The sequence below is a fragment of the Ovis aries genome, chromosome 3 (genome assembly GCF_016772045.2).
Source record: "Ovis aries strain OAR_USU_Benz2616 breed Rambouillet chromosome 3, ARS-UI_Ramb_v3.0, whole genome shotgun sequence".
In the NCBI taxonomy this organism is placed as follows: domain Eukaryota; kingdom Metazoa; phylum Chordata; class Mammalia; order Artiodactyla; family Bovidae; genus Ovis; species Ovis aries.
In genome coordinates, this window is record NC_056056.1 from 77,311,372 (window position 1) to 77,337,247 (window position 25,876).

The window sequence follows — 25,876 nt, forward strand, 5'->3', positions numbered from 1 at the left end:
GTTTCTTTAGAGTAGGAGGGTAGGACCGAAAACTCAACAAATCAAACCAAGACAATGACAGAACAGGGTAAGGGGGTGTGAGCACACTCTGAGGGCTGTAAGAAGCCAACATCCCCATGCGCTCCCTGCCTCCCTCCCTTTCCTCCATCCTTCCAAAAGAACAAACAAAACAACCCCTTCAGTATGCCCTTTGGGGGGTCTGCGTGTGTGCCGGATGCCTAGCTGTCAGTTCCCGGCAGGGAGGCAGAGGAGCCAGAAGACAGGCCATCATCTGTCCTCTGTCCCCAGGGTACCTCCACATGCTCAGGGAAGCTCGAGCAACACACCCAAGGCAATTCGGAAAGGAAGCAGAAGGGAGTCAGATACTCAGTGAGTGGGTCAGCTCTGAGTGCAGGAGCTACAAGGCCACGTGGAGCCCGAGGGGAGTCCCTGAGGCTGGGCAGAATCTGGAAGCATGGCGAGGGAAGGAGGGCAGCCCCTGGGGCTGGGCCAGCAGGGGCAGGATCGAAGGCCCCACTCCCAGCCCTGGATCAGGGCAGGGGGAAGGGGAGGAGCGGCTACTCCCTCACCTCCACTGGGGCTGTGATCGTCTGGCTCTCACCCTGGCCATGGCAGTGCTGAAGGACACAGGCCTCAGGGTCCTCTAAACGCCCTGCCTCCGGGAGAGACTCCACCAGAGCAATTAACTGATTCAGCTCACACACTTGCTCTTCAGGACATTATTTCAAAGCTCTAACAGGAGACCTCCCTGAAAGCGAGAGGGACACTTACGGTAACTTTTCTCGGCCCTAAAAACCAGTCATTTTTCCTTGGTTCTGGAGAATTACATTGACTCATGTTCCCTAATCTTTTATGGTTCACACTGATCCTCTTCCTCAGGGGTCCCCCACCTCCAAGACCTAATAACTGATGCTCTGAGGTGACGCTAATATAATACTAGAAATAAAGTGCACAATAAATGTAATGTGCTCGCGTCATCCTGAAACCATCCCCCCACAACACCACAATCTGTATAACAAGTGTCTTCCACGAAACTAGTCCCTGGTGCCAAAAAGGCTGGAGACAGCCACTCTACCTCTTAATGAGTTCACTGTCAATATGATCTGACTTTGAAGCTCTCAGAACCTTTAAAATCAACAGCCCCGCAAGCTTTCACCTCCAGGAGCAAGCACCTCTGTTTCAAAACTTTTTCCCCACCCGCGGAACAGCCGCCTCCACCCATGGCACCGGAGGCCTAACCTGAGCTGACTGACGGCTGAGCGGCTGGGCCTTCTGGCCTGGCTTCCCTCAGCTCTGGGGGAGCAGGTCCAATTACCTTCAGGTGACGCCCCCAAAGACACATTCTCGATCATGAAAGATATGAATGAAAACCACACAGAAGCCATTCCATAACCACTCTGGGGTGGAGAACTTCCAGAAGGATCCTTAACTGGCACAAAAGTTGGCTCCCAGCCCAATATAAGAAACCAAGACGCAAACACCTTGGTCTGTAGTTGCTGCCCAGTGAGATGATCTGGGGACCTGAAGACTACCCACTGCAGAGGGCAGCCCTACTTCATGGGTATCAGTGTGCCTCCTGGGTCCTCTCCCACCTGCAGAGGCTGGGCCACTCCCGCTCGAAAACCAAGGGCCCAGCCACAGCACCCGCCTCCAGCAAATGCTGACAGCAGTGAGACTCAGGACGCAAAGAGCCAAAAACTACTTTAAAACAAAGAATTCCTTCTGGAAAAATCTGTTTTCCTTCCTTCCTTGCTTTCTTCTTCCCCAAATAAAATAGCAGAGATCATTCTAGCTGGAGTGTGAGCAGAGGACTGCAGGGAGACGGAAGACTCGGTGGCTGCATGTCACATGCAGTGAGGTCCTAGGAGGCTCCCCAGAGCCACCAGCGCAGGGAAATGCTGAATGTCAGACTGGCTGAGCCGAAGAGGAACTGACCTTTGGGGAAGAGCAAGCCGGTGCCAGCGATTATGCCTGGCTTAACACTTCCCTCCACCACATGGCCTTGCAAGTTCACCCCAAGGCTGCTGTCCTCACTGGGGCCTGTGGCAGCCAAGAATGTTTAATGAACCTGGCGAAGTGATAAACTATGTTTGTGCTCATACCTTTGATTCCAGCCCCTCACTGGCGTGCTGGTATTTTAGGCATCCTTTTGATCCACTCCAAGTCCCTAATAAGAATCACCCAATAAACACAGTGGGTTTAAGTCAAAGACATTAACGGAAGCCCCAGGACTCTGATCCCTTCCGCTTGGTGGAATACACAACTCAAAGTTTATCACATGCCACCTGCAACAAAGGTGAGGCAGGCCAGGTGGAGATCCGAAGGGTGCCCTTGAGGCCTACGTTGGCCTTGACGGGATTCAGTCACGGTCTGGCCCCAGCTAACGCCTAGTTATCAGCTCAAACATTTTCCAAAACAGCCCCGGTTTCCTGGGGGAGATGCTATGACTGGTTCCATTTGTTTACAAGTGGCAAGCCAAGCTCTGGCTTGTTGAGAGAGCCATATAGCTCCTGCTCTGGGGAAAGCTCCCTAGGGCTCCAGACAACCTTTCCCCTAGGATCTTCCAAGGCCCACAGGACCTGGGCTGGGCAGAAACTTAAGAGGGGGTGGTAAGAGGGGAGGGGAAGGGCAAACCCAGTTTGCTCCTCTCCTGCCAGCCCAATAGCCTGGGCTTTCAAAACCGGTCTGGCAGGCTGCCAGGCCTGGGGTGGGAGCAATGACTGACAGGCTGGTTATTGGAAAGCTCCCATCATTAGCCCAGGAATGTTGTTTGGTTGCTATGGCGACCTTCCCTACAAGCAGCCTGACTAAAGCGCAAGGAATCTGTTACCTAAAACCAGCACCCTGTGGAGCCTATGGCTTCTGGAACAAGCTTATCAGCAGCCTGTTCCCTTGACTCCCCTAGCTGAGCCTCCCAAGCCCAGGAAGGGAGAAGAAAACAGCTAAGACATCTCTGAGCTTGCTATGGGGAACCTCTCGAATTCCAAGGCCCAGCCTGGCTTGGAACCCAGGTCCAAATAGGGAGCCTGCTGCCCCCTTGAGGCCCCCTGCAGACTGGCCAGGGGCAGCCTGGCCAGCACATGTGTCCAGGGCTTAGTGGAAAGCCCTCAACATTTCAGGAAGCTGCTCGGGTGTCTGGTTCTCGTCACGCCAGGTTCACGCTGTCCCTGCAGGGCTGTCAGCCACTGCCTCATCACGTTTCTGCCTTTTTAAACTCAAGCTCCATTAACTAAAGGTCACCCCACAGCACGGAAATAAAGATCCCCTTTGCTATGTTTTCTAATCCCTGAATTTGAAGTCAGCTCCACAAAGGCTAGGATTTTCTCCAGGAGTCTTGAGTCCTGGAAATGGTGACCTCCTGGTAGCTGCTAGGGAGCCGGGAACACTTCTTCTCAGCTTCCACTGACCCTCATATGCAGGACGCCCTCCCCTGGCCCACTACGTGCGCTGCCCTCCTTGAGCCCCTCGTCACAGCCTTATGCTGTGGACCATTTCCCCTTCCCCCTCTGCTGCCCTTGAACCCGGCTGTAAACTGACTGCGAGATCTTCTCTTGTCTGAATCTCACAATAGACCCTGGAAGCAGAGGGACGCAGGAGAGATGTCAGTCTTTCAGCAGCTGAGGAGAAGGGGACATGGGAAGGAGGAGCAAGCTGCTGGAGGGAGCATAGCTAAGTGGCAGCCAGGGACCTGCTGCAGCTCCCACGTGGGGACAAGCCAGGAGGAAAGGGTCTATTCCACTCCCCAGCATCCCCCGGTGCCAGCCCTCCTCCACCCAACACGCACCTGCCAGCCTCTCCTTCACTTTGCACAAAGGAAGAGCAAGGTCTCAGCCACTGGAACCGGCAAGGCGCTAGGTGGCACCCAGACCTGGTGCCTTTGAGTGCCCACAGGACAGACCTTGTTGACAATGCTGAGGTCAGGGCATCTACCCCATCACTGGGGGCGGATTTTTTTGTCTGGCTGCACTGAGATTTATTGAATTAGGGGTTTAATTAACTGCCGTGGCAACAGCTGGAGCTGCACACAGCTTGTTCCCAACGCAGGGAGCAGCTGGAAGAGCAGGCTGCAGTTTCAGCTGAAGGGCAGTGACACTCTCCAGTGATCCCTGACCGTAATGGGCGCAGTGACATTTCCTGCTAGTCCACGGGTCTCATCCGTGGGGAAAAGCACTGAATTATCTGCAAAGACCCACGGTCACACCCTAGGTCACTCCACAGTGCTGTGGTAGGTGGCTATTCCCCCTCATACCCCACTGTCCCTCCCTCCTGACGCCCCCCTCCCTGTTTTTTTTGGCTTAAGACAACAGAAATATACTGTCTTACAGTTCTGGAAGCCAGAAGCCCCTTATATTTTATTCAGTTAGTTTTGTAGCCTTTTAGGGCTGGCCCAGTTCAAAGGGGAGCTCCCCATGGTCACGAATGTGAGGGGCACACGGTGGCTCAGAGATAAGAACCTCCTCTCTCCGTGGATGGGCAGGTTCACAGAAGCACCAGGGGAGATGGGATGCTCTGGGCCCCCAACGCTCCACAGCAGGCTTCTCTGTGGTGACAGAGGAACACAAGAACCCCAAGTGTGCTCTGGGAATGGGACTTCCTCGGGCTGGGACGCCAGAGGTGTCTCCCCGTGCTTCCAGCCCGAGAGGGCCTGAGGCCCCTGCAGTGGCCCTGCGGTGTTTGGATAGAGGGGCTCTGCTCCCAGGGCAGAGGCTGCCCCAGGCTAAAGGCTCCTGTCTGCAGAAGCGGGGACCCGGCTGACACCGAGCGGCAGCCACCATACGCGCTGACCACCAGCACAATCTCCACCCGGGGCTCCCCGCTTTTTTTGGCTTCTATTCTCCCGATGCAGGCACACAGGCGCAAATGTCACAGCTCGGGTCCAGGTATTCTTGGGGGCCCAGGAGGCCACTCACGGGGCTCTGGGGGAAGTCACCAACCTCACAGCAAGGCCCCACCCCTGGCCCCACCTCTCCAAGACACTTTGAGTGACTGAAGCATTTCCTGGGGAAAGAGTCCGCACCTGAGTGAGGTGAGAGGAAAGAAGAAGGGGGTGGTGGAAGTGCACTTGGAGGACCAGAAAGAGACGGTTCCGCACTCAGCCCAAGAACCAGGCGCAGGTGGTGGGGGCGGCAAGGAGGAAGAGGATGGCGGCGGGCAGGAGACGCCTCCCAGGGCGTGAAACAAGACAGGTGAGGTGGGCTTCTGCCTCGCACATGGGAAGTGTCAAGCCGACTTCAAAAAGTGGCGCTGGCCTCGCCACATCAGGCCAGGGAGGGGATTCCGCCAGCACAGAGCATCCAGCCCAGGGGTTAGGAGGAGACGCGCGCAGTCAGATGGGCGACACTGGCATGAGAAGCTCCTGCACGGGATCGGGGGCCCAAGGGAGCAGTCTGTGCAGCCCCTTCTGCGGCTTCCACGGGACAGCCCTGCGCCCATCTGCTCGGTCGCCATCTGTTAATACATGGAAGATTTCACTCGGATAAAGGACAACGTCTGACGCCTGGCCCAGCCTCTGGTTTCTTCTGTGACACACACTGAGCCAGGGGCTGGATAAGGACTCTAACCCGTTTACTGTTCTAACCCTTCCGCAGAAGCCTAACTGACAATAAAACACACAGAGGCACGCCCATACACACACACACGCACACACACGGCTGGCAGCAGGCCATGGGTCTGACCCTGCCAGATAGTCTTGAGCTTGGGAAAAAGCCAGGTTAACTGGTACCAGAAGAGGAAGACCTTTGTCCTTCCTGTATTTTTATAAAAGTAAAAAATAAACTTCTAAACAGTAGGTCTTGGTGTACTGTATTTGGGATTAGGTAACTACACCTTGTCCACACACAGTTCTATCTACGTGGTGCATGCCCTAGGCGACTTGCCTTTTAAAGTGAACTAATTTCAATTTTAATAATCTCTCAAATATAGAAGGGAGGCCAAGAGCCAGGGCTGTCTTGTGAACACAAAGGACAGGCTATGTGGAGCTGGCCTTGCACCATCTCGGCTCACACCTGACCAGGGGCAGCTGGGACTACCTGGGCTCTGCTGACCCTAGTCCAGACTAACACCCCCACCCCGCCCAGAGCATCGTGACTCCTGACCCCGCTGTTCTGGCCCAGGTGGGTCCCAGCTGCTCCTGGTCAGGTGTGAGCTGAGATGGTGCAAGGCCAGCTCCACATAGCCGGTCCTTTGTGTTCATAAGACTTGCTGAGGACAAAGCCACTCCCAGCAAAGTCCACAGGCAAAGCCACCGTGGCATCTTCTGAAGGAGGCCCAAGGCACAGGGAAGCCCGAGCCCCTGGCGCAAAGGGTCAGTCCTGCCTCTGCTGGACTATAGGTAAACAGACAAGTGCTTGGGCTCTCCACGTGGAGGGACTCTCCCTGGGCCGGGCCGCCTGAAGCTCCTCTCGATCACTGATCTCAGCTGTGGCACCCACCAATTTCCCTAATTCTTTGTGGAACTGTTTTCACTGCCAGCGTGAGTCACCTCTCAGGGCACCAGGACCACACTCCTTTCTGCTGTCTAAGGACAACAGCCTTTGGCTGGTTCCAAAGGGTTCTCTTTCAAACCCTGAGCACAGTGGGAGTGGGGGTGCTCAGGGCCCCTCATTCTGGGATCAGGGGATTCAGAGAAACAGGGTTTATTAGCACCCAACGTTACCTGTCTCGGGGAAGGAGGGCAGAAATCAAAAGGTGACCTCCCCCTCATTTCCTCCCAAGGGGCAACGCACCCTCCTGCGTCAGCCAGTCAGTGAGGCTCTTGTTCCCCAGGGTCCTGGTTGGATGGCAGCAGGTCCCCTGTGTATAGGTGGGGGCAAGAGGGTCTAGTCCTGCCCCACCCACCACCACTGGGGCCACGTGCAGCGTGAACCCTGCTCCCTAGAGACAGGCATCTGGGTGATGCGGCAAGCAGGAGCTGTGGAGGAGTCGAGGATAGAGGGAGAGGCCAGGACCACTCTGGGGGGATATAAATCTTCACCCCAACTGCCTGTGGCCTTCTTGGAGGTAGGGGCCAGCTCACATGGCCTCTATCAGCCCAGCCACTGTTAGAAACCATCCTTGGCTGGCTATGCCAGGGTTATGGTTAAGTCACACAAGTTAGTGTCCCCATGATGCTCAAATGTACAGTACAGGGCGGGATGGAAGCAGCTCGGGCATGTTATCTTAGAGCACAGTCTCCTTGGTGGTCCACACAGCCCTCCGTGGAGCCTGCAGTCACCATCAAGAGCTTCCTCCTCCACACACGGTGCCTCCTGGCACCAAACAAAACGCCAGAGCCAGGCTCCGAGCCCACAGGTCCTCGGCCCGCCTCGACTCCCAGTGTGTGCCCGACCAGCCCCAGCCCAGAGCGTCCACAGGGAACTCACTTGAAGTTCTCAGGGTACTCCGTGATGGCCATGTTGATCACGTCCAGGGCGTGCTGGTAGTGTTTCTGGGCAGAAAAGAGGAGCGCCAGCAGATGGAGGGCATTGGCGTCGTCCCTGCACACTTTCAGAGCCTCCTGCAGCTGCTCCATGGCGCTGGAGATCTGCCGGAGAAAACTGCCGGCTTAGCAACCTTCCCCAAGGCCCAGCCTGCTCCCCGGACTCGGGGGCCAGGTGCCAGCTCACGAGGCGCAGCAGACCCAAGTGAGACCGCAGGCACTGTGGGGCAGGCAGGGGCTCTGATGAGAAAACACCCGTGAACACCATGGCAAGAAGAGTCTGCCGTTCCATGTCAGTGCTGTCTCACAGAAGAGAGAAAAGAGGGGCAGGTCCACAATGGATCATGAAGGACTGGGCGGGAAGCCCCAGCCAAACTGGAGGAGGGGGACTGTGAGAGGCCACCCAGACCACTGGCTACAGATCTCTCCCATTCTCGCAGTGACTGGGGCTGACAGACACATGCTGCCTCCTACTCAGGGACTCAGTGGCAACAGCTTAGGCCTGGGGTTAGACGGGATGTGAATTCCAACTCTGCCACTTCCCAGCTGGCGCCAGGGCAGAGGACTTGGCCTCTCTGAGCTGCAGTTCTTACGCTACAAAATGAGGATAACAGTCCTACCTACAACACTGGCTGAGAGGGCGAGACAACGTAGGAAAAACATCCTGCTGGGCACAGAACACGTCTGAAAATGCGAATTTCCCTCTTCAAGCCCCCAAAGCCCAGGCAGCTAATGAACAGGTTAAGAGCCTTCCTTCCAGTCCAAAGAGACATGTTTGCTCAGGGGCTCAGGCTTAGCGGTTGTCAGCTATTCGAGACACTATCCACATCAGGGCCTCATCCTCCCAGGAACGTCAGAGTCATTTTCCAAAATCTTGCTCTTGACCAAACCTCAGACCTACATCTCCAATGCTCCTGGAGGGGTCTACAGTACACAGGTCAGCTGGGGGCTCTGGGCCCTGGCGTGCCTGACCCCTGCCTGGTCTCCACCTGGTCTCTGCACTACTGCCAGGCCCAGAGTTCTCCCATGGGGACTTCCTTTTGTGGAAAGGTCACAGAAAGTAAAGAAGGAAGCTAAGGTCAGTGTGACCGCTGGCTCAGCTTGCCCATGCCCCCCACCCCAAGGCTGCTCCAGCAGCATGATCCTGGGCTGGGTGTCCAAACCCGCAGCCCTCACTGTCTGAGCAGCCAGACATGTTTTGGGCAGGATGGCGCAGAGGGCCTCAGAGACCCAGGTAGGCAGGACTAGCTTAGAGTCCATTCAGAGACCCTCAACCCCCAGAGGTTACCAAGATCTGGGGGCCCCAAGGACACGGGGTACCAGGCTCCACCGGCCTGGCCCAGCCATCTCTCCCAGAGGACAGACGCCATTCATCAGAGGTGACTGAATAATTAAAGATACTAAAAAATGCATCACGGAAGGTTCATCAGGAACTGGACTGGCAAGGAAAGTACTGGTTCTCCAACTGAGAGCTAAAAATAAACTGGTCTCGGATATCTTTGCGTCCACGCTCTAGGGAGCACCAGAGCGGACTGATGTTTCTGGAGACAGTGGTGGACAGCACCTGCTCTAGGACCTGGGAGTCGGAAACCGGGGGCAAGTGCCATGGGGGACTGGAAGGATGGCTCCTTGAAGAGAAGACCAGGGGCCAGAAGTTGACACTGACCCGTAAAAGCAACCACCAGGCTGGTGGACAAGGCTCCGAGTGCCTGCTTCCAAATGGGACAGGGGAACAGGATACTTAGAGCCACACGGGGCTGCTTTAACTAGGTCAGAGTGGGCTCTGAAGCTGAACTGTGCAGGCGCAGCCAGCTCCCAGCTCCTCAGCTCAGCAGAGCCACAGCGCCTCAGGTGTCAGATGGGGCCAACGGCACCCTCCTCGTCAGCTGCAGGGCTGGCCCGCACCCGTGGAAAGACAGCAGCACTCGTCAGCCGGGCTGCCCATCCCCCGACCGCGAGCAGCCACCACCCAGAGGGCTCTGCGGACTCCTCTCTGCCAGGCTAGAGCCCAGCCCCAGTCCAGCAGGCTTGTCTGCAGTCCCTGAGTGGCCCAGTGTCCACACTCACCAGAGCAAGGCCACCGAGAGGCCCTGCTTCACACAGGGCGCCAGCCTGAGGGGCCCCTCTGACAGCATAGGCTCTGAGGGGCCTGGGGGATGGGAACCGTCCCTTTTTTTCTGACAGGCAACCAGCTGGGTGGGTGACTACCTGACCTCACTCAAGTCCCTCAACAGACCTTTCAGCACCAACAGCTCAGCTCAGAGAAGGCAGGCAGGTGGGCCTGGAGAGCCTTGGGAATCGAGGTGGTCAGCGGACAGGACGCCCCAGAGGCCGAGCCTGGCGGTGGCGTCCATATGGTCAGGGGAAGCTCTGTATCACACAGAAGCAGCTCCACGTGACAATCTCTGCTCCCCCAGCCCCCTGGGGAAAGCTCAGTGGAAGGTGAGGATACAAATGTTTACTGAGGCCTCCTGTCAACTTCTCAGGAGACGGACGTGTTGCAGGGGGAGTGAGGGCAGAGAACAAGCCCTTCCTGTGTGCCCACCAGAGGTCAGGGGCTTTACCACAGTAACTGACTTAATCCTTGCCTGGGCCCTCTGAGGTGGAGTATGAAGGCACTTACATTAATAGATAAGGAACAGAGGCTCAGGGAGGTCACAGCGCTGGTAAAAGCAGCAGGGCCAGGAGGAGATCAGCACCCCTAGAGACCTGGGTGTTAGGAACTGGGAGGACTCACCTGGCGGACGAGGGCCAGCTGCAGGGAGACATACAGGATGACCTGGGGGTCACCGGGCGCCAGCTGCTGGGCTCTGTATTGGCAAGGGGAGCAGTGAATCAGCCACCCAGGGTCGACAACCAGCGTAATGAGGGTCTCCAGTATGCCAGCCCTGTGCTGGGCACTTTTAGCAGGGCCAAATGCTGGAGGTTCTGCCAGCCCCACCTTGGAGGGTGCCCTGCGGGACATGACGGCTGGGGTGGAAAGCCCAGGGGCAGCCCAGGCCGGGGCGGTGCCTGCCAAGAGGGTTGGCTCTGGCTGAAGTGGGGGATACCTGGGAGGGTGGGACTAGGAGTGAGGGAAGCCCCTCTCCTCCAGGCAGCTGTTGGCCTGGCTGGGGCCTGTACAGAGCCTGCAGCCTGCCCTCTCCACGTGGGACAGTGAAGACCTCTGGAGGATGGAGGGGCTGGATGGCCTCTCTGGGCTGGAAGCCTTGGGAGTGAAGAGCCGGTGGGGAAGGAAGGAACTATCCCCTGATCCTGAGGCTCAGAGGGAGTTGGCCAGAATGGGACTCTCCTTCCTCCCTGGGTTTGAGAACAACCTGCCCCAGAGGGGAGCTGGATGTTCCTAGGAAGCTGGCACAAGGAGTCTGGGGCAGGCCCCGACCCAGCCCCTGCCATCTATGCTCAGATGGAGCAGGGCTCAGAGGGAAGAGCCCTACAATGGCCAGAGGAGGGAGGGGGAGGAATGCTCAGGCAGGGCCTCGCTGAGGTGGAGAGGGACTCCCAGGAGGGGCCTGGGGGAAGGGTTTCTGTGTCTCTCCCCCACCACCCCCAAACCTAAGGCCCCCTCCCAGACGCTGGGCTCTAAGGAAAGCTCTCAGGGCTGAGGGAGGGAGCCTCCCAGCTCCCAGGCTGGGGAGGGGCTGGGAGGAGGCAGATCCCCGTTTTGAGCCCCGGCTACCTGTAGATTACTGTGCAAGGTGCTTTCCTGCTTTCCCTCCTGTCCCCTGAACTCGGACGCAGGGGGCTGAGCCTGGGGGCAGCTCCACCACTGCAGAAATGCTCAACCAGACCACCCAAGCCCACAGGCCTGTCCCTGCTTCCTGTGTGAACTCTCAGAGCCTCAGTTTGCTGTCAACAAAATGGAGACAGAAAACTCTGCCCTGTCACACCAGAGGGTCAGGAGAACAAGCCGCCTCAGGCAATGCTGCCCTTTGGCGTCCTCACCTCTCCAGCGTCTGCAGCGCTTTCCGGTGCAGTTCGTCTTGCTTGGATTTCAGAGTCGCTGCAGGAGATAGGACAGAGACAGAGCCGTGAGGGGCTGCTGGAGGGGGGCCAGCCCAGCCTGGCCCCATCCGGGGCATGGAGCTCTGCGGGAGGCCCCACCGGGACTCTGTCTGCAACTGCTCCGGACTGGTGCCCTGGTTACCGGGGGAAGGGGTGCAGATGTCCCCCTGGCCCCAGCCCCCCGGCAGGCACACTTCCTGGCACAACGGGTCCTTCTACCCCTTTGCCTTCCTTGCCGCCTGGGCCGTCTTGATCCTTCCAAAGGCGCGAGCTTCTGGAGAAGTTTCTGGAGCTTCTGGAGGAGTTACACCTCTGTCCTGGCATGTGCCTCCCTAGGCTTCCTTACTCATGAGGCTCCTTCTTTTCTAACCATTTTAACAAATTTCAAGTGGACAATTCACTGGCATTAAGTACATTCACCATGTCTTGCAATCATCACTACCATCCATCTCTAGAACATCTGATCATCCCTAACAGGGTCTGTACCCACTGGACACGACCTCCTCTTCCACCAGCCCACCAGAAACCTCTATTGCACTTTGACCACAAGGCTTCTTGCTTTAACCCAAACCAGATACCCCCCTGGTAAATTAAATCGGCTTTAAATGCAGTAGGATAGGCATTTGAAGCCTCAGCTACACACTGAACCCCCTGAGAAGCTTTAAAATGACGGTCACAGGCTCCAGCCAGACTAGGTCAGGATGCTGCTGGCAGCACCAGGCAGGGACAGATGTCAGGGTTCCCAAGCTCACAGAGCAGCCCTGCTTCTAGAGGATTAAAGACAAAGGGAGGGTCTCTGGACTCTGACCAAGGGACTGATAACTCCCTCACTTGACCAGTGTGTGGGGATCGAAGGGTTCCCTATCAGAGCCTCACTGACACCTCGAAGTGACCACCGTCACTCGAAAACAAAGAGCTGGCACTGCACCAGGATCTTACCCTTCCTCCTCCCTTCCTTGTCCAAGTACCAGCTGTTCCTACCTCTCGCTGTGTGGGCATCTGAAGCCCGCTTCCAGGAGCTGGCATTTGGGGAGTGTGGGGGGCTGATGACTATTCTGGGTTTGGCCTGGGTGGGGACCTATCGCTCCCTTTCCCTCAGGCTGCAAGGATACAAAGTAGGTGGAGCTGGTGGGGGTGGGGACGGAATGCAGGCTCCAGGCGGCAGGAGGGGAACCTAGGCACCAAGCTCAGGTCAAGTATTTAGAAAATGCTTGCTGCGTGGCCAGCTCTGTGCCATGCATCGGGGGATTTTAAAAGACCCCAAAAGGTGGCAGTGGTGCTGCAGGTAAAGGTGAACCAGAATGAAGACACTGTGGGCTCAGGGCTGGTGGCACAAATGCCCCAGGAGTTCCAGGGGCAGAGATCAACTGGGGCTGGGCCTTGAAAGGAGAAAGAACTGGGTTCATGAAGAGGGCGTATCTGAGGCTGGCAAAGCTGCAGCAAAAGCAGAAATGAACTGGGGTGTGTGTGTGTGCGCACACTTGTGCACATCAGTGAGTGTCTGCGTCTTTACATGTGTGTGTTTTATGTACGTTTGCACACCCATCCTAGAAGAGTCAATGGAGGTGTGTGGGGGGTGGACACTGATGGGACAAGATTAGGAGGCCCGAGTCACCCCGAGCAGAGGTTCCCGGGCCCCGACACTCACCGTCGGTGGCCTGCAGGCTGTAGGTGAGACCCAGTGCCAGGTAGCCCTTGGACAGGAACTCCCCGGCTTCCTCCCCAAGGTGGATCACCATCATGGCAAAGCGCTCTGCCTCCTCTAGCTGCAAAGAGGAGAGGCAAAGGTCACTGGGGAGGGCAGCTATTCACAGGCACCCAGCCTGGGACCCTTGGAACTGTGCCCAGGCGCCTTTCAGAGGCCACCCAGCCACTGAATGGAAGGATAGCTGTTTCCTCCACCTGCGACAATCTGGACCCTTTCCGCCATCCAGGGGCCTGTGTTCCAGGTCATGGGATGCTACCTCTCACAGGGAAAGTCTGCCTTGCTCCAGAGACCCCAGCTCCCCATAGCTGCTCTGAGAGCCTGGACAGTCTGCGGTAGCCTCTTTAGTCACATGGCCCCTGTGGCTGTCCCTGCCCTGCTCATCAGCAGAGACAAGGGAGCCGGAAGCGGGCAGGGGTGGGGTTGGGGTACAGGCAGGGCTTGGGGACCAGGCCCTGGGATAGCCCACCCTGCAGAGCAGGCAGGCCGCCATGCCTTCTCTGGCTGTGAGCTCGCTACCCGACACCAGGCGCTGTAACTTTTCAGGGGAAAAAGGCCTAGGGTTGTTTTTGTCCTGGGAGCAGGAGAGACTGTTCCAGTTGGAAAGGGACCAACTGGTGCAGGTCACGTGTACACACATCACACACCACATGTGACATGAAAAAGGGGCACACAAGGCGGCCCTCATGAGCCCTCTGGGGCACCCACACAGCAGGCAGGCCTGCTGCAAAGCAGGGGACAGCTGGGGGCCTCAGTTGTGCCCACTCACAGGCCTTCCAGAGGCCCCTTCCCTTCGCCCAACCCTGGAATGTCATCTGCCCACATGGCTGGTATGGCAGTGTCACCAAGAATGATTGGTACCGCCCTCAGCAAGGAGATTCATACCCACAGCCCCACTGCCACCCAGAGGCCAGGGTCCCTTGTGGGGGGCTCCCCTCCACCACCCAGAAGGGCCCACCAAGTTAAGCTGGGTTCTGACACCCCAGCCTGTCCCTGCCCAGGTCCACCTCCCTCGGCAGGAGAGGGACAGCTCTGTGCATCTTGTCACCTGACTGCAGGCCATAGCTAGGGGCACTGGTAGGCTCTCCTTCCCTGGAGTATTAGAGGAGCCTGAGAGAGAGGCCATTAGCTGTGAAGAGGCGAGCTGGGCTGAGTACACCTTGAGGGCACAGCTGTAGGGAGCTGTGTGCAAGAAAAGGCTGATGGAGCAGAGAACCCACGGAACAGAGGAGTTAAAAACTCCTGAAGTTCAAGAGAGGTAGAGTGGGTGAGCTGAGAGCCCAGACAGCGATGGTGGGGGGTGGGGGGTGGCTTCCAGTAGCCCAGCCAGAGCCCTGACAAACGCTGACAAGGGCAGCTCTCCAGCCCCCACGTGGTCGAGCTCAAGCCACTGACCTGGGCGGTGGACCGCCTCCAGGTTGGCAGACTGGTCACTGGAAGGACACGGAAGCTGAGAGCTGGGCCTATATCACCCTCAGGCTTGCGGTCTCAGGGCTCAGGGGAAGCAGGCAGCTTAGCAAACCTCACGGCTGCCTGCTGCCCAGCCTCGGCTGCCGGGAGGACTGAGGGCAGTGGATGCAGAGATCTGCCTTCTGGAGCACATGGCCCAGCAGGATGCAGGAGAGCTGCAGGGCCTGAAGTCAGAGCGAGGCTGAGCACCGGGCAAGACCCCAACATCCCTGGAGAAGGGAATGGCAACCCACGTGTCTTCTTGCCTGGAGAATCCCATGGACAGAGGAGCCTGGTGGGCTACAGTCCATGGGGTTGCAAAGAGTCAGACGACTGAGCAACTCTCACTCACTCAAGCCCCCCGACACAGGCTTGGCCCCTGATAGATATGGGACCTGGAGCAAGTCACCTCCTCTCCTTTCTGTGCCCCAGAGGTCCTCATCTGCAAAATGACGAGCTAGGGCCAACCCCTTCCCAACTCCTAACTGCTCCTCCCTACAAATCTTCATGAGGGTTCTGCAGCACTCGGCTCTATGCTGCGCTTGGCTGGGGCGGCCCAGCGTCACAGGCACAGGATGTCTGGATGAAGCACACATGGAATCTCTAACGGGGGAGGACCCCATGGGACAGGGTGGCCCTTAATTAAGGCTCCATTGTGTGGTGCTGGCCTGGGGCCATGGACGATGCAACAGGGGGAACTGCCTGGCCGGGGTTTTCCTAGGAGGCCTCCTGGCAGAGGGGACAGGAAGCACCAAGGGAAGGGCAAGTGAGCAAACAGCATCTTGCCTCCTCTGAAATATGCACAATGCTGGTGTGGTTTGTCTCCCACACTGTCTTCAGGCATCACTATGCCCCATTCAAACGGGAGTGAGCTTTTTTTATAAAAGAAGTGAAAGTGAAAGTCACTTAACTATGTCCAGCTCTTTGTGATCCCACAGACTATACAGTCCATGGGATTCTCCAGGCCAGAATACTGGAGTGGGTAGCCTTCCCCGTCTCCAGGGGATCTTCCCAACCCAGGGATCGAACCCAGGCCTCCTGCATAAGAATTATAAATAGAACTCAGAAGCCTCCTGCATTCCATGTATATACACTCTTCTCATGTCCATGTTCTCCTCCTAGGCAAATGCCAACTTCTATTCTCCTGCAACCCACGCAGAGAGGGTGCCAGGTATGAAGTTCAGCAATTACTGGCATATAGGCAAAAGTTACTTGGCAATTCATGTATATCATATTCTGGATTAACAGGGCTCACCAGCCTTTAGTTTCAGAAAGTGACAACATACATCCTTAGTTTTCCAGCTTGTGGTCCACTCTGACTCCAGGTTAGTAGCCATCCTTGGCCAGTACTTGCCAGCCTTGCCCACATAGTTTAAAATGGTCTCTGAGCGTGGTGTCAGCATTTGTCTCAAATCAAACCCACAAGGCTCCAGTGTACCACTTTTTCACGTGGCTGACGTCACTTTTGATCTCCATTACCTACCACAAAAGTTTTTTGCATGTGGAGTCAAAGTGATGATTATGAATGAAGAGAAATACTATTACTTTTTATTAAATATGATACTATATAGTATTAATATATTTATTCATGGGTACTTTAGCTAGGGTTCTATTTCATAATCCAGTAGTCGGTCTCAATCTATGATGTGAAAAACAAATTGCTGACTGAGCTGCCCAGAACCTGCCCATCTACAGCCAGCCAGCCATCTGATACCGCGCTTGCCCTTCCCAGTCCCCACATGCCTCCTCCTGTGGCCTCCACAGCGAACAGCTAATGGCTCTAGAGTTGCGGCCCCTGCTTCAGTAAGATCTGCTCAGGTTACAGCACTGCGCCCTCCTTGCTCATCAAAATACTTCTCCGGTGAGGGGTTTTCAAAGCTTTCAACCATTCTCCCGCACTGCTTTTTTTGTTTGTTTGTTTTTAGCTGCACGGAGTCTTTGTTGCTTCAAGAGGGCTTCTCATTGTGGTGGCTTCTCTTGTGGAACACAGGTTCTAGAGTGCTGTCTCAATAGCTGTGGCACGTGGGATCTTCCCGGACCAGGGATCAAACTCCTGTCCCCTGCATTGGCAGGCGGATTCTTAACCAGTGGACTACCAGGGAAGTCCCCCTGCACTGCTTTGTAACACCTCTTTTAGCTGTAACTGCCACAAAACCCAGGAGGAGATTCCCCCATTCTCCCTTGCAATTCCAGAGCAGCTGGGTGCCCACTGGAGCGTCACAGCACGGTGGCCACCTGACAGAAGGGTTTTTCACAGCTGAGGTTGAGAGGTACAGGGCACTCAGGGGACCCACCTGAGGTCACCCTGCTAGTAAATGGGAGAACTTTCTGTAAGTTTTCAACCCAGGTCTTCTGAGTCTATATCTAGGTCTCTCCGAGCTGCTCGATTCCTGGCTGCCCTCTGCGGGTCTTCATTTTTCTCCCCTGTGACCCTTTGGGGAAAAGGATGTAAGGGAGGATGTAGCATTCTGAGCCTGTGCTTTTGCTTTCTGTAAGGAAGGAGAGCGTTCCCGTGTTTTTCCAAGTTCCTGCCTATCTCCAGTTCTCCTAATTTGGTCCCCGCACAGCCAGGCTCCTGGCCTGTACACTTTGCTCCTTCTCAGGCTGCCCGGTTCATCTCGCAGGCGCCAAACTGGTTGTACCCCTTCCTCCTGCCCAGGGAACCAGAGAAAGGTCATTTCTGAGCCCGCAAAGCTCTGTTTAAACAGCACCTCCAGTTTGACCTTGGTTGCTTCCCACAGGGTCCAGGAGCTACTGTCATCTGCTCTCCCCAAAACACACTTTTTCTTCCTGGAAGGAACAGGTACTCTTCCTTATCTCCACAAGCTCAAGGCAGGACAGCTGGCATTCTTACTGGACTCCAAAACACTTAATCCATCTTTCTGAATCTCAAAAAACAAAGGCAAAACCACAAAGGCACATCCTTTCTGAGAGGCTGTTACTTCAAAGGGGCTAGCACAGGGATGGTTACCATTGACCAGGCACCTCCCACGTGCTAAGCAAGGACACTGCTAAGCTCTGGGGGGGGGTCACAGCCATCCTGTAATGGTAGATACAATGATCTCCAGGTTACTGATAAGGCACAGAGAGGGCAAATTACTTACCCAGAGTCACACAGCTACTAAGTGGGAGGCCAGGGATTTGAACCCTATCCTCTCAGCCTCCAAAGCCTGCACTCTTATCACTACCCCATCCACCCCCTTAGGGGAAGAGGCTGAGGGACAGCACCACAGACTTTTTAAAACCTTTCCAGTTCCACAACCTCCTCCCCTTCCATGTGTGACGCACACACACACCCCCATCCCCTAGCCACCTAGAAAGGTTTTAATCTTTTTAGTTAAATGAATCTGAACTAATTTTGTTTGCAGGGATATGAAAAAATTTTTACAGCTCCTCTTTCTCCTGCCTCAAATAACTGGCTGGGGACCCTGGCAAGACACTGCCACGTTGAGGCAGGAGGCTGCCCCACTGCTGTCACCAGGTCAGAGCCTGGACACGACACCCTCCTCCACTCAGAATAAACGGTGGGACCAGTGCTCTCAACCCTGGGACATCACAGGTCCCTCTGCCCAGGCCCCTCCTCACCCACTCTCACTTGGGCAATCTTGTTCTCAAGCCCAGCCCGGAGCATCCCACACTGGCTCTGGGCACAGGGACATTAGCCCTAGGCATAAGGACAGGACATGGGGTAACAGGTGCCCACCTCTGGGCACATGGCCACCTCATCCGCTTTCACCCAGCACAACTCATTTTTCCAAGTCCCAGTTTCAGCCTCTCTTCCTGCACCTGGGCCAACCTGTCCACCCCCAGATCTCCATTCCCTGCTCATGGGGCTTGGCTGCATAATGGCTGGGCCTGCTGGGGGGTGACGTGAGTCAGAAGAGACGTGAAGGCAGGAGACGGAGGTGGCATCAGACGCCTTTCAGGATCTGTGCCTGCCACCAGCACCAGCGCCCCTCCGCCTGCCTGTCAGATCCATTCTTCCTGCTCATAGTCTTGAGGACAGAGAGCGTGGGCCGCCCTTCCCCTGGCCTCCCACAGCCTGCTCTCGGCCCAGCACCAACCCAGGGAGCAGGCAGGCCCGTGAACCAAATGTAGATTTCCCACACCTGTCCCTCCCAGCCGGCTGGAGCCAAAGTCAATCTATATATTTCTGAACACCTCCTGTGTGCAGGGTTTTTTGTGTGGGCAAAGGGCTGAGGATATGAGACATAGTATGTGAAGAAGCTTCCTGTTTAGATGGAAAGGAAGTACCCTACAAGGCAGAACTCCTTGCCAAGTAGGATCCATCCAATCAGCACCCAGCATGAACTCTGGGCTGCAGTTTCAAGAAAAAGGAGAGAGAGTTCCTGCTTTCAAGAAACATATGCAACAGGAAATGCAATGCATCATGCTAAGCGTCCAAGGCAGGTATAAATGGGGCTTTAGGGAAGGTAAGAGAACATGAGGTTCCAGAGCAAGGAAGGCTGCCAGGAGCCCACCCCGGCCCTACAGCAGGACCACGCCCTAGCCTGGACCTGATTTAAACTCTAGTTCAAACCGGCCCCCCAAACCCAAACATGTTTCTCAGCCGAGGTTAAATGGCTCACTCACCCTCCTCCCCATTTCGGATGTCAAGTCTGCATGCTGAGGTTTCCTTTTGGGCTTTTCTATTTATGTTGTCATTGATTACTTTGCTCCCAACTCATCTGATTTCAATTTGGACTGATTGGATCCTAATTTTATTACCATGTAATCTGAATGCACATAATTACTGTCATTATACTGCTGAGGGAAACAGCTCCTCCGCGGCGGGAAGACCTAAATTTAGGGCTTCCTGGCAAGGGCGGCACTGCCTGGGTGGACCCACAGCCGTCTCAGAGCCGGCAGCCCCTGGGAGCACAGATGCCCTCTCCACCCACCCTTGGCGAGGTGGGTATTTGGGCTTTGTCCCAGGGATGCACTTGAGGCCCCTCTCTGGAGCCTTGGGAACACACAGGACTGGGAGCTAGGGTCAGCGAGCTCACCCTCTGCATCCTCTGGCTCACATGACCACCCGCCGCTGCTGTGCTCAGCCTGGGTCCTCACTCTGCTGGCACCCACACGCCCCCATCCTCTAGGGTGGAAGATGCCAACAGTCTCCCGAAAAACACTGGGGGGAGAGGCAACGTCCCCAGTAACCATGAGGCTGAGGAAAACAAGCTGGGATGGAAGGGACCACCTCTGAGCCCCATCCAAGGCCCCCTCCTCCTGGAGGCCTCCCTGACCTGTCCAGCCCTCTCCTGACTTTCGTCATTTACATCACACAACAGTGAAACTCTTACCCCCCTCATCACGCTGCCTCCTCCAAATGCTGAGGGCCTATTACAGATCAGTCTTACAGGACATCATAAAGCCTGGGGCCAAAAGCCATGCTTTCTCCTCCCCCATCTCCCACAGTCGAGTGGGGCCAAGGCAGGGCCACACTCGCACGTCATACACGGGTACCCGAGGACCAGGGAACAGAGGGAAAGGTGTTGCTCCCCGGCCTCCATCCCCAATCCGAGGGAGCCAGTCCCTGCAGCAGAGCCAGGATGAGGCTCACTGGGTGGCGAGGCAGGAGGCCCTCTCAGAGGGTCCTCAGCATACTTAGCGGGAAGGGTCAGAATGCAAAATCTCCCTCCCCAGAGCTGGAGGGGTTGGAGAGGCTGCTAATTCTGAAGCACCTGCCAGAGGCACCTGGAACCTAGCCCCTGTTGCCCTGGAACAAGCTGGGCACCCGACAGCAAGGGCAGGCAGGGGTGTCAGGACATCAGGAAGGGGAGGGACATGTATGGGAGAAGCTCCCCCTTTGGGAGACACTGGGCCAATGAAGGAACTAGGCTTATTGAGCTTGAAGAGAGATGTAGGTGGGGCTGAAAGCCAACACGTGGGAGAGACGCTGCATTGTTCTAGTTGCTGAAGAGGGTGGAAACAGGACGGCCTGGACGTAGGAGGCTGATGTGGGCCTGTGGAAGCCAGGAACGTGGGCAAAGGAGCTCCCAGTGAGAGCAGACAGCTGGGCAGAGGCGCCGCTGCAAGGTCCCCGAGGCCGAGCGCAGCAGCCAGGGAGCCAGGGCGAGGGGATTGGCAGGCGAGGCCTGGCGCTCTGGGCTCCTAGGCCAGGGCTCCTTCCCCACTCCCCCTGCTGACCTCCTAGAGGGAAAGCTGCTGTGGGGAGAGGGTGAACGCTGAGCTGTCTGTAGTTCAGCCGCCTCAGCAGAGAGTGGCAGGCAGGCAGCCGAGCACAAGGCAGAGACTGGGTGCTGGAGTCCAGGGGGAAGGAGGCGGCTGACAGAGAGACCACCCTCCCATCCAGCCCAGAGCTGGTTCCGACTCTGGACGGTGGGCTAGCCAAGGTAACTCCAAGGTCCTGCTCACTTCCCCTGTGCTGGGCAGGTGGGGGGCACCCTGTCTTCTGACTCCACATTTGGCTCCCTGGAGATGGTCAAGGCTGAAGCACAAACCTGACATCATCCTGAGTCGGGGGATGAAGGCTGGAGTTTTCAGAAGCAATTCTCCACTCCCCCACCCCTTCCACACACAGCAAGATGCACCCACCTGCTGCCACCCTCCTGCAGGAAGCTGCCAGGACCTGGGCCCTGCGACCAGAATCACTCACCCAATGTAGGGACCCGATGCAGACCTTGGCGGCCATCAGGGGCACGGTGGGGTCCGAGGGCCGCAGCTTCACGCACTCCCGCAGCAGCGACACAGCGTAGGATGACTGCAGGAGGAAGGGCGGCGACATGGTCAGCCACAGCCCTGGGCTGCAGCAGACTGGGTGTGTCCTGCCTTCAGTGGGGGCAACTCCCCAACGGCCAGCCCCCACCCTGCACCCCTTTCCTCCCAAGCCAGGAAGAGGCCCACTGGAAGGAGCCCAGGCAGCGGCAGCAGGCAAGTCCCCCCGGGTCTGTTTCCTCATCTGGAAAATGGAGGCTGTGACCCTTGCCAGAGGTCATGTAACAAGAGCGGAAGGAGGAAGACACAGGGAAACTCTTCAAAAGGAATTCACATGTGAACCACAGGACTTTTAGAGGTAGAAGGAAACTCTCTCAAATCTCTGAGAGGTGACAAGGTTTTACAGGTGATAAGAAGAAGACAAAACCACATGGAGACTGGCGGGAGCAAAAAGGCTGTCAGAGAAGAAGCCATTGAGATGGGGCCACAGACCTGCTGAGGATGGCCAAGTGTGGAGGGTCAGTAAAACCCAGCCCACAGGCCAAATGTGGCCCGCTGCTTGCTTCTGTAAATAAAGTTTTATTAGAACTCGGCCACACCCATTCAGATGAGTATTGCCTACAGCTGCTAGCATGAGGCAAAGGCAGAGTGGAATAGTTCCCACGAAGACTGTTTGACCTACAAAGTAAAAAATGTTTACTCTCTGACCCTTTACAGAAAGTCTGCTGACCTCTGTTCTAAGTGCTTTATAAATACGGCGTCATTTATTTTTCACAACTCTCCTGTGAGGTAGGTTGCTATTGAAACCGTGTAACTCAGATTGGGACTTGAACCTATGGTCTTTCAACTGAGATCACACACCTGGTTCTCAGGACTTAATGCAGCTCAGGTTCTTGATGTCTCATCACAGAAAGAATTCAGTGACAGAAACAAAGTGATAGGTAAGAAGTGGATTTATATAGGGAGAAACACACTCCACAGAGTGTGGGACAGAAGAGAGAGCACCCTTGAAATACGGCACGGTTAGTTTTTACAGGCTGGGTAACTCTGCAGGCTAATGAGTGGGAGGATTATTCCAACAATTTCATCACATCCTAAAGGCTGTCCCTGCGCCCTTCCCTCCTGTTTCACTCTGTCCCTGTTCACAGATGAGGAAAGTGACATGCAGAGAAGTGGTGTGTTTGAAGCCACACTGACGATAAACGGCTGAGCTGGGGTTTGAGGAGTCTGACTTGAAGCTTGTAACCACTGCCCTATCCTGCCTACCTTGGCCAGAGAGGAGGCTTCCGTCTCCCTCCTACACACGCATGCGTGCACGTGTGTGTAACTACGATTCCCACAAGCTGGGCCCTACTGTTGGCCCAGCTCGCCGCCTTAGTCAGCTTCATCCTCCCTGGCTACTCCAGAGGCCCCGTGAGGGACAGGGGGACTCTAGAAGGCTCTCTGTCCACAGCACAATATGGAGACTAGTGGACGCAGACCTGGGGCCCCACTGGTCTGCGTCCACCCTGGATCCCCACCTTTCTCCACCTGCCTTTCCTTTCCCCGTGGAGAAAGGGGAGCTTTCCTCAGCCCAGATGAGAGACTTCCCTGGGCTCTGGCCTCGGGCTCATTAGGCCGATTTCAGGTGCCTCGGCCTCGGGCCTGCTCCGTGTCAAGCGTGGCACCGGGAGTTGTGGGATCCCTGCTGGGAGGGGCAAGAGACCCACAGAAAGGCTGGGTGGAGAGGACAAAGCCCCGCCCCACTGCTGTCTCAGGAAAGAGGAGGGTAAAAGACCAAGAGAGTGTTAGCATACGACCAGCTGGGAGGCTGGGGGCCTGCGGGGCAGGGGGATTCTCGGTGTGGGCTGGGGCAAGAGGCCAGCGAAGGGCTGGCAGGAGGCGCCAGGCCACCCCACTCTCCCGAGACCCTCTCCTCTGAAGGCTGCTCCCCGCCCCTTGCTGTGGCCCCCTCTGCCCCACCCCACCCCCAGCAAGCCCTTGCCCTTTCCCTGGCTGCTGACCTCAGCATCCCTGAAACAGACTTCTCTAATCCTGACCCTCCTCGTCCCACCCCCACCCAGACCAGGAAACACTGCTATTTAAGGAGCCATCTGAGGACTCCTCAGTCAGAGCTGCCGGCTCTTTTTTTTTTTTTCTTTTTTTGTCGTGCTGGTTACCTAGCAACGCAGCCGCTGAGGAGACCAAGAGAAGAAGCGACCTAAATCATGCCAGGGAACCTGTCCTCTCTTCCTGCAGGTGGAGGTGCCGGATATACTCATATCCGCCTGGCCTCACCTTCTGCACACAACTGCAGGGATATAACCTGGATTCCCACCTTAGGCTCCTGGCAAAGGACAAGGTCTGGCTATTCTTCCCAGGGCTGCCTGGGCCAACCAGGCAGGCTGAGTTGGTGTGCAGGGTTCCTGAGGGGTGGGGATGGAGAGCCTGCGTCCAGAGCAATCTCCTGCTGCACTAGGCCCAGGTGTAGGTGTGACCCAGCCTGTGGGGCCTCATGCACGAGGCACTCACTGATCACTCCAACCTCCTGCCTGTAAGCCCATTCTTGTGTCTACCTTGCTGTTCTGGGAAGGAGCCCAGGCCATGACACTGGCTCCCCAGGTTCTGGGGTGTGCTAGGCTGCGTCTGAACCTCTCTGAGCCTGGCTCTTTTCAGTAAGGGTGTTGAAGACCCCATAATTCCCAGGTTGGTGTGACATTTTCTCCTGAAATGGGGGCCTTCCAGGAGCACCTCCAGGAATTAAAGCTAACTTCTGAGAGCACTGCATTCTTCTGAGGAGGGGTCCCCAGCTTTCCTCAGCATCTCAAAGTGGTCCACGACTCACAGAAGGGTGGAGACCTAGCCCTGGTCCTCTCCTCCCAGACCATACTCAGACGAGAGGCTCTTTCTCTGTTTCCTCAAGGCAGAAAGAAGCTGTCAAATGTCATCATCAGCTACCTACCCAGGCTCCATACAAGCCCCAGCCCCCCTTGTTCCTCCCCTAGGCCTCAACCCACCTGTGTTCTGAGCTCCCTCTGACCCTCAACAAGACCCTGCTGAGCACACAGCCAGGGTACATCATGTCATAACTTACAGGATGCCCTGTGAGGTGGCCAAGATGACGAGGGAAGGGGAAGAGGTTGGGAAGGAAAATGCTTGGCAAGGTAACAAGGGTGCAGAGAAGGCTCCTGCTCGATTCTTGGCTGTACTTCTCCAGCCCCTTCCCACCTGTCAGAAGAAGCACCTGCTCTTCCCCCTCTCCCCACCAGACCCTGGCAAGCACACCGTCCTTTCAGTGGGGGCGGTGGGAGGGTGCTGGCAAGCCCAGGAGGACCCTCCTTGGAGACGACTGCGGGGCTAGAAGAGCAGGTGGCACAAATGGCTTGGGGGTGGCGGGGGAGGAATTCCCTCAGCCCCACAAATGGGCTCTGGGTGTTTATAGCTCTTGCAACGATCTGTGAGCTCAAGCCTCCTTACTTCCTGCATTCGTAGCATCCTCAGCCCCAACACCCTCAGCACCCAGCTCCGGAAAGGTTTTCCTTTCATGTCACTGCTGAGAATAGAGGCTTATGTAAGTGTGACTCTCATGGGAGGGAAAACCAGTGGGTGCAGGGACAGGGCTTGGGGAGAGGGTGGTGGAAGGCAAACACAGTTCCGGACACCTGGATAAGATCAGCCCTGCTCCGGGCAGGACTCCTCCTGACCACCCCAGCACGTCCACCTCGCAGAGCTCCCAACACACTTCCTTGGGAGAAGGGGGGTGCTTTGCTCTGCTCTACCCTTCAATCTCTCCCTCCTAGGGAAGTTTTGGATTTGCAAGAAGGTCCTTCCTGCTGCCACACTCCCAGGTGAGAAGAGATGCAGCCCCCAATAGAACACCATTCCCCTCGCTGGGAACCCACGTCCCTGCCTGTCTCAGGCAATCACACCAACCGGTTCACAGGCAGAAATGCTGCGACGCCCCAGGTGTGCACACATACTCAGAGAAAACCATCCACAGATTCACACCTACACACCTGGCCCCGTCATAACTCACAGATAAGACACCAGGTTCACCCTGGGGGTCTGGGGGCCACCATTCGTGCCCCTCATTCCCTGGAGATTAACATACATTGCGGGACAATATTTCTGAATCATTGCCCCAGCCTCTGCCAGACTCTGAGAGGGGCGAGTGGACAGTGGAGCCCCCAGCCCCCTCTGAGGGGGAGTGTGCAGCCCCCAACGTGCCCTGGGCCTTACCTTCCCGCAGGCCACCATGGACAGAGCCACCTGGTACCAGAGGTGAAATTCTCCAAACGCAAACTTCATGGCTCGCTCCAGGCACTGCGAAGAGGGAGTCAGTCAACACTTTCCCTCCAGGGGTCCTCCCTGCCCTGGCCCACCCACACCGTTCCAGGGGAATCCCTGCTCCAGCCACTTGCACTCGAGGCAGCCAGAGCTCACACTTGGTTCCTTCAGAGAACTCCAGGGGTAGCCTGTCTCTACTAGCAGCATGCTGCGTGTCCTTGCACAAGTTTCTCACCCTCTCTGGCCCTGGGTTCCCTCCACCGTATCATGTGAACATCAGGGCGACAGTGAAAAGCGCATGAAATGAGATTTGTGAAAGTGCTTTCAAAATGTGACCCTCCAATAAAAATAACAGT

The 25,876-nt window shown here is 56.3% G+C and overlaps 1 protein-coding gene across 9 annotated transcripts in view; it reads right to left on the reverse strand.

Annotated features, from left to right (window-relative positions):
• Window positions 1-25,876, reverse strand: part of TTC7A (tetratricopeptide repeat domain 7A) — a 115,301-nt gene that overhangs the window by 32,388 nt on the left and 57,037 nt on the right. For all 9 annotated transcript variants that reach the window (XM_042246211.2, XM_027966870.3, XM_042246214.2 and 6 more), the window contains 6 exons: window positions 25,473-25,556; window positions 21,196-21,300; window positions 13,071-13,188; window positions 11,363-11,420; window positions 10,155-10,227; window positions 7,362-7,522 (listed from right to left, as the gene is read on the reverse strand). In XM_042246211.2, the coding sequence (XP_042102145.1) occupies window positions 7,362-7,522; window positions 10,155-10,227; window positions 11,363-11,420; window positions 13,071-13,188; window positions 21,196-21,300; window positions 25,473-25,556 (599 nt within the window). The remainder of the gene's footprint in view (window positions 1-7,361; window positions 7,523-10,154; window positions 10,228-11,362; window positions 11,421-13,070; window positions 13,189-21,195; window positions 21,301-25,472; window positions 25,557-25,876) is intronic.